This window comes from Onychostruthus taczanowskii, unplaced genomic scaffold (assembly GCF_017590055.1).
Source record: "Onychostruthus taczanowskii isolate IOZ18803 unplaced genomic scaffold, ASM1759005v1 scaffold80, whole genome shotgun sequence".
Taxonomy (NCBI): domain Eukaryota; kingdom Metazoa; phylum Chordata; class Aves; order Passeriformes; family Passeridae; genus Onychostruthus; species Onychostruthus taczanowskii.
This window is the reverse complement of record NW_024505893.1, coordinates 2,112,357-2,126,034: the sequence shown is the minus strand read 5'-3', so window position 1 is coordinate 2,126,034 and position 13,678 is coordinate 2,112,357. Positions and strand designations below refer to the sequence as shown.

General features: G+C 37.8%; 1 protein-coding gene across 10 annotated transcripts in view; it reads right to left on the bottom strand.

The window, feature by feature from the left end:
• NRXN1 (neurexin 1) overlaps nucleotides 1-13,678 on the bottom strand; it is a 672,393-nt gene that overhangs the window by 356,567 nt on the left and 302,148 nt on the right. For all 10 annotated transcript variants that reach the window (XM_041424058.1, XM_041424060.1, XM_041424063.1 and 7 more), the window contains 2 exons: nucleotides 5,238-5,360; nucleotides 296-677 (listed from right to left, as the gene is read on the bottom strand). In XM_041424058.1, the coding sequence (XP_041279992.1) occupies nucleotides 296-677; nucleotides 5,238-5,360 (505 nt within the window). The remainder of the gene's footprint in view (nucleotides 1-295; nucleotides 678-5,237; nucleotides 5,361-13,678) is intronic.

The following is a 13,678-nucleotide window of genomic DNA, read 5'->3' as shown; positions in this document are numbered from 1 at the left end:
CATGCATACATACGTAGAGAGAGAGAACAAGAGGGAGGCTACAAACTAGCACTTCTTTGTGGTAAGCACCAGAGAAGTTATACCTATTATTTACTTTCATACATTTCAGGCATCTAGCTTCATCTGAAAGAAAGAGTCACAATAAAGCACATGAAGTTCAACAGGAAGAAACATTTATCGATCACATCTATCCAGTCAGAAAAAAAAAGATTTTCATCCTAAGCTTTCCCGTGTATTCCTCCTGCACACACATTTCGAATGGACTGGTTTTGCTGTTATGCTAATCCATACATACCCTTTTACTAATTCAACCACAATGAAATCATTTCCATCGCCACTGTTAAAAAGTATCAATCCATCCAGGGAGGTGGTTTTGAACTGGAAAAAAAGGTGCATAGATGTGTACGCTTGTAGCGTGGCCAGTGCAACATAACTTGCTTTTGTTTTAAAGGTTACAGGGTCTGCTATGATGTTCCTGAACCCGAATCTTGCATTTAGCTCACAATAATCGATGTCTCCATTTTTACATAAGTCAATGTATGCCATGCCATTAAATGTGAGACTCTGTAGATGCCCAATAAAATTGGAAGGCACAGAAGACAGATAGCGCCGTTCTGTTATTATTCCTGTTTCTATGTTGTGGAATTCCAGCCGTGTGTGATCGCCAGCCATTTGACCTTGAAACAGCAACAAGAAAACAGGTGTTAGTGTCTGAACGGGGAGGTCAAAGAGTACATCATGTGATTAAGCATCTGCATCATTTTCATACTTTTCAAAATGTGCAAGGCCAATCGTTGTCTCCAAAGAGAATTCTTCCAAATTCATCCTAATTGCTGGTAAATCCAGGAGCCTTTCCAAAGCACTCAGTACATTTGGATAAGGCCAACAGAAAAATTGCTAAACTGAAACAGTTTACTGTACATTAAACCAACAAAATCCCTCACTTTAATTACACCTAACCAGATGTGGGGTTTTACTATAAGCAAGTGCAATTACTTAACAGGAGGAACTCAAAGACTGGTCTAAGAGCTAAAGCAACAATGTCAGTCTTATGAAAGAGAAACAGAACAGCTTGAGGGATTTCATTCCATGTGTTTTGCTTCATTGTGCATGACTTGGCTAGTGGTACTAAGGACTCCTGCTTCAGATGTCTTGGGTACATTAATGACAGACCTGCTGCAAAAAGCCCTGTGTGACAAGGGTGGAAAGCTTCTTGAAAGCAACTGGCTTTGTATCACGGGAGAAGGGGCAGAGCCCAAGGGGTGGGCAGAGCAGAAAGCCTGCAGGAAGGGTGCATGCCAGTGTAATTCTGGAAACAACAAGGGACATGCTTACATCGGAAAGGTGAACCCCAGAGCTGCCTTTGAGTTCTCTCTGTCATGCCAGGACCACTGCAGAGCAAGAAGCCTGAAATCTGCTGAATGTAATGCTAATCTGGAGGAAAGGATCAGCACTGCCAGAGTACACTGCATACAGGTCTGGTAAGTTTTTAGGCTAGTTATTAAATACTTCGCCCAGCACATCAAAATTGTGTTCACTGAAGAGTTCCTTTTTCTGACAGAACGTCCAATTTTTTCCATGCTTATTTTAAAGAAGTAGGGCAGTATTTTCACAGGGCTGATTATGGTCACATTGTGTGGAAAAACAGCCTCTTATTACTAATGAATTTCACCACCTAATATACCTTTTGCAAACCATGGCCTAGATTCCCCAGTTCCTTAGCTATTTCATGTCTCTCATGGAGTACGCAGAAAGTGAAGAGCAGACCTAGCCAGGCTGGACTAAATACTGGCATAAAACTACTGTAATACAAGTTCCCACAGTGGTAAAGCTGTTGACAAGCCAAGTTCCTTCTGTGCATCCCCAAATATTCTACTCCAAGAGACAGTGTGAGCACTGCCCCAGGCTGGACATGTCAGAAGTGGTGCACAAAGCCTGGAGGAGGCTGACACAGCTGTACCTTTGTAGGTGTCATAAGCAAGTGTCTGTGGACATGTGTGTGACAGGGAAAAGACAAGGGAAAGAGAAATGTCGATATCTGAGATTTGCCCAGGGAGATGAATTCATGAGCAGGTTAAGACACGGCACTGAGATACAAGTACAGGCATCAATGAAGTTACAGGGAAAATAGCTCTGTAAGTTTTAATACCATTCAGGCACAAAAATTGCTCTAATAATTTATGATAAATATTTCCAAGTAGCTTACTTAGCTTTGAGATGAGTTCTGTAGGAGAACTTGTCATAGAACACCACCTGCACTCACGGGGCTGAGCACTGCAAGAGGCACCCTAAACCCCAGGGACAGTCTTCTTGATGTTCTTGTTTCTAAACATCAGTTCTGAAGATACCCTGAATGTATTAAGAAAAAGTGGGTTCTTCCATGCAGTAATAAGTCATGGAGCTGTCTTGAAAAATGCCAAATGTGTAATTTTTGCTGGGACAAGAGCTGAGGATCAGGTTTCAGAGAGGAACATCATATAGTCCAGTCTTGCATCCCTTCAGATGGCATTCCAATAATGTCATGGCAAAAATCCACCAAGCTTTGGCCTCTAGCACAATATCCCCACTAACTTAAATGTATTTTTTTCTTGAGCATAGTAATAAAAAAGTTACAGAATTTGGGCTCCTATCCCTCCAACATTTCAGTTCTACAAACACGCAAACAAGACTTGAGATTTCCCATAATGCTCCACAGGATTTGTAAATGCAGCAATGAAATAAAAGAGAATGTAATTTGTACTTACGAGGCTGGGTGTTTGGGGATTTGGTGGTTGGTTTTGTGGGTTTTTTTGCTTTGGTCTGGTTTTGGCTGGTTTTTTTTTTTGTTTTTTTTTTTTGTTTTTTTTAAAAGTTTGTCAGGTTTGTGGAAAAACATCACAGAAATAGGCAATGGAATTTCTTTTCAAAACCATAAGTTATTTTGTTACCCAAATTTAGTGAATATCCAACCACTTTTATTTTCTATACAGTCTTAGAAAATAAGGCTTATCAGGGCTGGAAATATTTAAACTCTTCTGTGATGGGTAACTTCTTCAAAACCACCTGCATGGCTTCCAATGAAAGCTAGTTATGACTAAATTATATTATGTATCCTTGCACACATCATGCATTTGTCAAAGAGGATCAAGCACAACTCACAAATGGACAAGTGGATTTTATAATCTGTAAAAATTAGAAAGTTAGGCTGAATTATTTAATGGATTTCCCTCCAGCTTAAGTTTTCTGGATCTGATGGGGATTCTTTCATATAAGGCATAGGAAATGGAATCAAAAAAGGAAAACAACATGTGGCAGAAGAAAGCTGGAATTTTTAGTAGGAAGTCAGTTTACTTCCTTATTCTCCTCATAAAACTATAATAACCTTTCACATGAAAAATTAATAGGTGGTATTTGAATCAAATTTCTGATTGTTGGAACATCTGAAGAAAAGCTCTAAGCAGTTTAGAACAAGCACACTTTAATCCCACATGGCAACCCTTCCCCTATGCTTTCAGGAAATTCAAAGCTACTACACATTAAATTCTATTACACACATTTGAAATTTAAACTTGTAAAGGCTTTAAAAACACTCGGCGTTGAAAAAAAACCCCAAAACAACCAAAAACCCCACCCCCCAAAAACAAAACAAAACAAAACTTCTCACCACTTAAACAACAATAAAGATTCTCTTTGTAGGAAATGTGACATTCAGGGAACTAACAGCAGATTGCCCACATTTGAAGTTCTCTCTGTTCTTTTTCATATAGCAGTTTCCTCCTCACTGGTGGAGGAGGACACAGATTGGCCACACAGATTCCTACAGGGAGTTTAGGAATGTCTTTTTCCTTCCAAAATATTTGGATGAGTTTCACCTTTTGGACTAATAACATTAAATATCTGTGCATTATTATTATGCAAATGAAGACAAGTTCCAGCTTGAAGAATTGAGAGGGAACTCAAGCCAACTGGCTATTTTTGGATGTACATACTGAGTTGTGGAAAGAATACAAATGTTGCACCAGAAAGCTGGACCCAGGTTATGTAACCTGCAGTGTTTGTAAATTAGAATTCTGGAATGAGGAGTCCAGGAACTGTGCATTAGGATCTTGCACTGGATTTTGATCTAAACTATTTTGTCTACATTAGAATCTGCCTTGAGTAGCAGTTGAAGCAGCAAGATTATAAGGGGTTTTTTTTGTATACTTCCTCCTATACTATCAAAAAGAAAATAAATTGTTTAGGCCATCTACATTCTTGAGAAAATGATCCTAGGTATCATAACATACACTTCAGTGCTGGAAGATATACTGGTAATTTCTGATTCTAGAAAATATGTTCTTGCAACTATATGAAATATTTTTCTACCAGTGACAAGATCCTCAGTGTTCTGTTGAGGTGAAAAGGGATTATTAAAGAAGTTACACTTTTCTTTCCAAAAAAAAAAAAAAAAAAAAAAACAAACTACAAAATACAAAACCAAAACATTTAACTTGTTACCATTTTAACAAAACTTAGAACCAATGATAAAAGCTGTTTAATGCTACACAAAACCAAAGGATAATTCTAAATAGCTAACAAAAATTTAGGCACATTCTGCTGTGCAAGGAATCAGGGCCAGAAGGCAGATAAATTTCTATTGACAACATGCATGTGAACATTGTCTTGTACAGGACAAAATCAATGTGTTCTCTATTAGTATTTCTGATAATGCAAGTACAGAAACACATTTCTGTCATCTGCTAGCATGCATGCCATTTTTTTTCTCCCACCCCAACTGCTATCTTAGTATTTGAGAAAAACATGCTGCCTAATATATAATTATTGAGGACAGTTGATGCAAGATTCAAATCACAGTAGAATATCCTTCAAATGCTTATTAAATTCTTTCTTCCAGAAGTGGCTTAGAGTTTAGCCCTAACAATGTGTTGCCAAAAACATTTTGCTTGCCTTCTCACTAGTGATGTGCTAAATCACTTCTCTTCAATCACTGTATAAAAACATTCATTTAAGTCAGCACGAAGGTTTTCATTAATTTCAATAGCAACCTTAGAGCAACATTAATAGCAAGTGCAATAACACACTTCTTGTACCAGCATTGCAAGATGCATAACATGAATTTTGAATCTTACCCAAGAAAAGGGGAAAAAAAAGCATGTTTCTGTCAGATAAAGTCATTTTACTTCTGTATCATTTTGTTTTGTTTTGCTTTGTGTTTCCCCCCAGCAACATGGACTCATGGAACCACAATGCCACAGTACCTGTCACGGCCTGCTGGTCATCCACCATTAACTTTAAACCTTTTCCTCGCCGCACCACACGCACTGTGTGCCACTCATTATCATTGAGGTTATAGCCAGCAAAAAGGGTTTCTGGGCCTTTGCCTGTAGGACATGCCAAACAGTCATTATGCAATCTTTAAAGCAGTTTACATGTGAACCTCACAGAGAAAGAGAGAAACAGAGAGACTGGCTGGGCAAATGTTAAAACTCACCAAAAGTCACATCAAGCAAGAAAATTACCAAGTATAAGCAAAACACAAAGCTACTATATACTCCATGCTATATAACTACTATATTAAAACACTTCTAATGTCTATTTAACTATGTAAACACATTGTGTATGCACCAGGTTTTCATAAATAGGCACAGTCAACATGGATTTAATTATTCACTTTTCAATCTCATACAGGCCTTTAAAAAATAGGATTACTGAGCCAAAAGGACTTAAAGTATGGATTTACAAGACTGGATTTTTGCTCCTTTATTAAAAATAATTTGGTAGAAAATACAAAGTGGTAACTGTGTGCATGTATTATATTTTTCTTAATCTATGTCAACCTGTTTAGCTTCTGTTTATTAGGACTTCTCAGAACATCATCTATTACCTGATCTAGATGACTTGCTAATATTCAGATCCAGTACCTTCTGCTGTTAGCAGATCCTCAATCCATGCCTTCATTTTTCATTTCCTGGATATGGGTTTTTTTAGGTTTTTTTTTTTTAAATCTGCTACTTCTCAGCAGTACAGCAAACACTTTTTATGCAAATTTCGTATATAGCACAATGTACTTGTGACAACCAAAGTATTCACAAACCCTGGATAAAGGATACCTTTAATGCCCAGGAAAAGATTTCTCATAAGAAAAGGATTATGGAACTCTGACTTGCACTGTTGACCAAGAAGTGAAAGAGAGAAAGAAAACCCTGACTTTGTACTGTCATTGACACAAATAGATGATAGATCAAGTGCTGCACAAATAGATCAAAACCCATGCGGTGACTGTCCAAAAGGCAAAGCTAATTTGCAATAAACAAATTACATTCTTATAAAACAGAGACCTCCCAAGCCTGTTTTTCAGTTTCTGTGGCAGAATAAATGCTGCTGATAACTTAAAGTTGTCAATTAAATTCTGGACTCCTCTGTGTAAAAGAGAAACAGAGCTCTTGCAGCTGGTCCAGAGGAGGCTACAAAGATGATCAAGGGACCGGAGCATATCTCTGATGAGGAAAGGATGGAGGACTGGGTCTGCTCAGCCTTGAGAAGAGATGACTGAGAGGGAACCTCATCAGTGTCTATGAGCATCTACAGGGAGGGACCAGAGGATGGACCAGGCTCTGCTCGGTGGTGCAGTGGGACAAGGGGCAACAAGCAGGAACTGAGGCACAGGAAGTTCCACCTGAACATTAGGAAGAAGTTCCTTACTGTGACAGAGCACTGGAACAGGTTACCCAGGTAGGCTGTGGATATCCCCCCTCCATGGGGATATTCAAGAACTATCTGGACACATTCCTGTGCCATGTGCTCCAGGATGAAACTGCTTGAGCTGGGAGTTTGGATCAGATGTCCCATTGTGGTTATTTCCAGCATGACCCATCCTGTGATTCTGTACAAGAGACACATTATAAAATAACTTCTGACACAGAAACACTAGGGTTACCCTGAATCAGACCATTACCTCCACTGTGCCCTTCCAGATGACTCTATCCCATGTGTCAGTCTTGCTCTGAAAGGGACATGCAGCTAGCTCTGCAACTCTCCCACTTTTCTCTTGGGATTCTATTCCATCCAGCACAGGCTAACTGTGATGGGTAAGATCTGTTAATAAAATCAAAGCCTAAAATCAAAGCCTCTCTGACTTCAGAACTACACAGAAGGAAAAGGACACTAAGATCTTGATGTAGCTGTTTAGCATATTGGACAGTTTTCATCTCAGATATTTTCCATCTTCTGTCAGCATTTTTTAAAATTGCTGCTGGTTTATTGCCCTGATTTTATATGCAAACTTTGCTATTTCGGGCATGCCAAAGGGATCTCCAGGAACAAAAATGCAAAGCAAAGGCAGTGAGAGTCTCATAATACTGTTTTTCTGAGTCTGTGTTGACACCAAGCTAGGAAAGGTGTTCAAACCCAGCAGAAGATGATGACCGGGGTCAACTACATGAATCATTCTGTTCCTTAAATGTTTGCTTTCTTTGACAAGAGAAAAACCAGTTTTGCATAAAGCTTAAGTGGATAATATTCTCTTTGAATGTGCTGGTATAGATGCAGTGACTAAAACCTTAAGCAATCTATTTTAGGCACTTCAATGGAAGCAATTCTACCTAGATTTGGAGAAAACAGATGGATTTTTTTTTAAAAAAAAAGCTGAAATAACATGAGCAAAATCTTAGTGAGAGTCATTAAGCCTGCCTAGGCATACACCATTTAATAATATTGTAAACATATTCCTACTTATTTGTTAGTCCAACCTTTTTTTTTTTTAAAATTTTTAAAGTAGCTGAACCACTTAGTCTCCATTATCTTGCTTCATATCTCTTAAAGACCTAAAAGCATATGCAATTTTAATTTACTCTCACATTAACAACCCTCTGTAGTGTCTCTCTCGTGTAAAGGTGCCTCAGTGTATGTTATTATCAAATCCAACTTGGCTGCTCACATTTACAGGCAAATCTATCTATCCTATTTTAATGGCTGGGGACTTGCAAACTCTTCCTGTTGTAAAATTAAATGTGTGTTTTCTTATGCATCAGTCTATTTTAATTGCAAGAGTACTCAGAGTAAAAAAATCAGGTCAGAACTCCATGAAATCTGCCTGTTCCCACTGCACGCAATCCGAGAGAGGATTAAGGGGATCCCTGGTCAAAGGGCTTTGAAAAGGACAAACCTTGGTATGACACACCATGGGAGCAGTGCACTGAAAAGAGTCCTGGCCATGGACAAACTATCCACTTGCATGGAAAAGAGACCTTTCTTTCCTGAGGTTGATCTCTAACAGAGAAAAAGAGCTTTTGATTTGTCAGAGAGGGTACAAGAAACTACAAAATAGCAAAGCCCAGTGCCCAGGGATTGTGTATCTGCCTGTCCCATCATGCTGCTTCTCTGCAAAGTAGGACAGCTTTCCATGGCAGCTGAAGAGGGAGATAAGAAAGGATGGATGCTCACCATTCCTGTGCTAATGCAGTGCTTGGGCTGACTTCCTGGCCAAGAACACGCTTTCACACAGAAAAGCAGCAAATATGACTGTGAGCAGAGTATTTAGGAAAAAATTGTCTAAATGCCTAAACACAAAACCATGTAGGAATCCATTGATACCACAAGACTACCAGAACTGCAGAAGAAAACTCTTAACATACCTTATTAAATGTCAATGGTCTACCTGAAACATAGTTCATATTAGTACTTTCCTCACTAACTTTCAAATATATTGACCTAGAATTAATTTCACTATCGTATTGAGATCATACAGAGTATTCTTCTGCCCTGGTTATAGTTCTTATGGTGAATCGACTATAAATTTATATCTGCTAAATCATTGGCTCTCCAGTCTTGTTCTGACTTTACACTGATCTGACTCCACTTCACTTAAATCACACCAGCAGGAAGTGCTCTTAAATAAGTGCATATAAATAAGAATTGGCATACTTCCCCCTCTTTTTTTTTTTTTTTTGTAAAGGGGCGAGGGGTGTTCTGGGCTTTAAAAAAAAAAGTTCTATATCTCCCACAAGAAGAAAAGCAAGAGCCCCAATTAAAAGAAAGTGTGTATATATATAATATTTTGTTTTACATGGACTGATACTATTTTTCCAAATTTATGTCTCTCCACTCCTATTTCCCATCCTGTCCTTCCCCTGGAACTCATGTGTCTCTTTCCAGACAGGACATAGTTGTTTTACTTCACACACTCAGCCAGCACTGGCTCACTTTCTGAGCTACTGATTCTCTCAGATACTAAAACCTTAATCATAAACCTTTTCTTTCTGAGTCAAGATGCAAACTGGAAAAAAAAAATCCACTATCTCCTCTTGCTTAAGTATGACATTTATTATCAACGTCTGTGTTTAGCCCTTTTCCTATTTTAAAGGCTTAAATAACTACCAGATTTTATGCATCCATAGAGAAAATGGATAATATCAAATAAAAGATGCACTGTCACTTTTATGGCTACCACAGTTTGCTCAGAGTCCATCATGCCAGTAAAATTTCCACATCCATTTAAAAGCAGATAATTGCTTGTACAAACACCTTTTTACAAAGCAAAATGCAGACTGTGCAGTCAGTCGATACAGGTACAAATCTTGATGGTGCAATTCATTATGAGCTAAGAGATATAAAGCCCCAAACTTTCTCACTTATATGTTTACCTTGGCATCCAAAGCTGAGCTTATTTTCCTATCAGCACCTCAGCTGGAACTTAACAGCCCTTTCAAAGCTAAAGGATAAAAGTATGAACCTCCCAAAAGAAAAAAAACAAAATCCCATTTCCAGCACACTGAATATTCTAAATTTTCTCTGGAGATTCCTATTCTCTTTACTACCTTGTGAGGAGCTTATTCAGCCTAACTCAAGTGCTGAAGGTTTGCTGAATTCCAACAAGTCAGTCAATTAACTTTAACATGCACAACTTTTCCTCTTATAGATATCTATCCTGTGGTACTTTACTTTCAACCAACTACCTGAACTGATCTGATGATTTTGAAAGAAGATACTAGCTCTTGCATTGTACCAAAACATGTTCAAAATGAGTTGTCTGAATTTGTTTCTCATAATGCAATCCACCACTACTACTAAGGCATGCACCAAAATGCTCGGAGCATTCAATTCTGCCATCAAAATAGATATGAAATATAGAAAGAGGCACTATAAACAGAGAGGAGAGAGAGACTGGGAGGTTCAGTGAATGCTATAATAACCAGTGGAACCCAGGCAATTCACTACTATTTATTTATTAGTCAGCAAAATGAAGATCAGTGTTTTCAGCCTGGTGTGCTAATAGAAAACTGTGCATACTACAGCTATCAGCAACAAGACAAAAAAGACTTTTGGACAAGAAGACAAAACCCTGGGATCTATTTAGTTAATAGAGAAAGTTACTTAAGGTCAGGGTTGTTGAGATTTCAGCTAAAATAAATATTTTAGGATTCAGCTTGCTATGTACAGACAGCTGTGTGGCTCTAAGAGAAACCTCAGAGTGTCATTGTAAATACCTGGTGCACAACAAGAGAACTCTGTGCCATCTCAGTTATCCTGCTTCCAGAGTAAATTTAGCATGCCTCTAATCCAGACTTCTGTTCCAGCACTCAGCCAGACTCACAGTTACTGTGCAAACCTCAAGAGGCCTCTGCACTTCCAGGCTGCAGCACAAAAGGTTCAGGAGAGACTCCTCCAGAGCAAGACACAGAAACATAAGACATACAGGGTAAAGGCATCTTAACCTTCACCGTCCTTTCTATGGCTGGCTGCAGGAACATTGCTGGTCTTCCAAAACACTCATTAGCACAGCTGAGCTTAAAAAGTCAATTAATACAGTGAATCAACTGTATTTTAAATGACTGTGCTGGTATCATACCAAAATTCCTTTGGCTAAATGTGCTTCTTGCCAACAGAAAAGTTACATTGCCTTTTAAAAATCAGAAATGTGTATCAGGTTATCATTTACAGCTAATTGATAGGTAAACTTGAAAAAAAAATCTAATTGCAAGTCAAATAAATTTTGTCCATTGTATTTTCTCCCCAGCAGACTCATATGGAAAATTCCACAGGAATAGCACATTCACTGAATTGTACCAAGAAAAACATATCAATCTTGCATAGCTTGATCCAAATGCTTCAGCCCACAATAGTTTTATTATAGCCAAAATTGCTTTTGGCAATTTGGGTAATGTATTGGCAGTTAAGAATATTTTTATCCTTTTTTTTTTTTAAATAAAATTTGACATTTCAGAAATTAAAATGAAGGAGATTGGAGCTGCTAATATCATTCATCAGCCTTCATTCCAGCTGTACAAGAGATTTGCTCCTATTCCTTAGAGTAAGAGGAATATAATATTAAATATTTCCATCTAGGCATATCTGTATTTCTTATACAGAAATGTAGAAAGCTAAACAAGACAATTTTTTCGCTTCCTCTACATGGCCAAACTACAAACAGACTGCATTTAATATTGATCTAGTTCACTAGCAAGGAGAAACAGCATACACACTGAATTCATGGGGGAAGAAAAATCCATGGAAAGATATAAAAACAGCCAATCCAGGAATCAAGCACCATATCCAGTTCTGAGGGCACAGCGTTTTCATTTTCTGGTTCTTTTCTCTCTTTTCTCTACATTTGCTTCCCTGACTATGGTCAGAGTTGCTGTGCATTTTCCCCCTCCCAGCTTTGTCTTTCTTTTGGAAACTGTTTAATTTAGCGTGCAATATCACACATACTCATCCATTTATCTTCTTTTAAGCTGTTAGATATTCACTGTGACACAGCTGATGTCTAAACAGAACCAGTGGATCCAGGTGGGAAGGCAGAACACAGGCAGATCTATTGGACTAAATTAAATCTAAGGGTTCTGCCAAGGAAGGTGCTGCTGATGAGCCACTGTCTTGTGAAAGTCTGTTCTCTACAAATAGGACCAGTACTCAATTTCAGCAAGATGGAGAAAGAAAGAAAAACCTCAGAAAGCATTAAACTTTAGAGTTGCAAGTCCTGGCTCTAGACTTCCCTGCCAGACCAAAGGATATGTAGAAGACAGACATATGCTCTCAAAAGTGTGCCTTGCTGGTCAGTAATGGGTCTGTTAATTGGAACTGTATTTCCTGAAAATAAAGGGTTTTGAAGTTGCAATTACAACTCTCTGTGAACTGAGAGCACATAAGAAGATAAAACTGATCTTGTTACTGCATTATGACCCATCTTAGAGACATCTCTCAATGTATAACTTAAAACATTTATGGCTTAAAATCAGTTGCATTTTAATTTAGTTTTGTAACTCATCTATCTAAGCAAGTGAAACACAAACAGCCCTTAGGACATGTAATTTTCCTTTTCTTTGGAAATAATGAAAGAAAAGTATCTTTTAAAAGCAGCTAAACCCAAAAGTCAGCTAGATCCCTCTATTTTTAACAAGAGTGCAATTTCTCTTTCATACTGCTCTCTGAGGATCGTGACTATCAGAAAATGAGCTCAAGGTACTAAACGTTGTTTGAATCTACCCCAAGGCCCTGAACTAAAGCAAAGTCAATGAGCATGAAAAAATATGGTTGTTGCTTTGTCAGCTCAATGCTGAATGCTCTGAGACACATTTTCAGAAAGCATGGTGAAGCTGACAATTCACTTTGCTGGAGGTGAGCTGAGCGTGAACTTTCAACACCTTGCAGTCCTATGCTAATTTAAAGAAAACTGGAGTGCAAGTTTATTTACTTTGTATTTACTGCAGGTAAAGAAATGTGCACTTGCAAAGACTGTGCAGCTTTACAATCACACTGTAAGGTCATATCCTTCCTTGGATCAGGCTAAATTTTTTAAAGTGCACTCAAGACTTATCAGTGTGAACTGGCAGTCAGCAGATTCACTTCCACAAACTATTTGTGTGGCTTTAGTAAATCTTAATTTGTTTTCACATTAACTTGACATGGCTGCTATATTGAAAAATTCCACACATTTTAAGTTGAATATATTTGAGCATTTTGTTTTAAGTCAAACTTAACACAAACACTTTCAAGTCAATACCTTTGACTTCATTCTACCTAAGCTACTGCTGTACATTAGGAAAGCAGCTATTTCACAAGTCTTCTATCCCATTTGATAACTGAGTTTATTATTTTTAAAATATCATCCACCATATTGCATGAAAAAGAAAATGGGAAATTTTAATCCCTTTAAAAGACTAAAATTCTCCCATGCAGGATTTTTGCATTACACTGAGCTCTCTAAACATGAAAGCTTGTTTCAATGGAAAATTCTTTTTAGGTCTTATTTAACAAAAACTTTGTAAAACTGCTGGAGAAAAGAGCGACTAATTCATCTGGAGTTATTAGTACTTTTCCCCCCTCTATAAAAAGAATAGGATTGAAAATCATGAAAACTAACGTGGGAACTCTTATGTAAACTAGTACTAAAACTATCATTGATCTCCAATTTTAAGCAATAATGAAATTCAACTTTTTAAAAAGTAAATATTCATTGTTCAGATGTTACTTTAATGGCAGCCAGAATTTTTAATATTCATTATTTCTGTATAAATTCAGAGTTTTATCAAAACTACTGATTTGTGAGATGTGGCTTCAAGTAGGGAAAACAGCAATCCTAAAACAAATTGAAGTTAAGTTTCTCCTTTCCCAAGGAGGATTTGATTTTTACCTCAGCAGATTCATTATTCTGGTCTTGACTACCAAACCAAAAGACCCAAACCTTAAAAAACATGGAGAC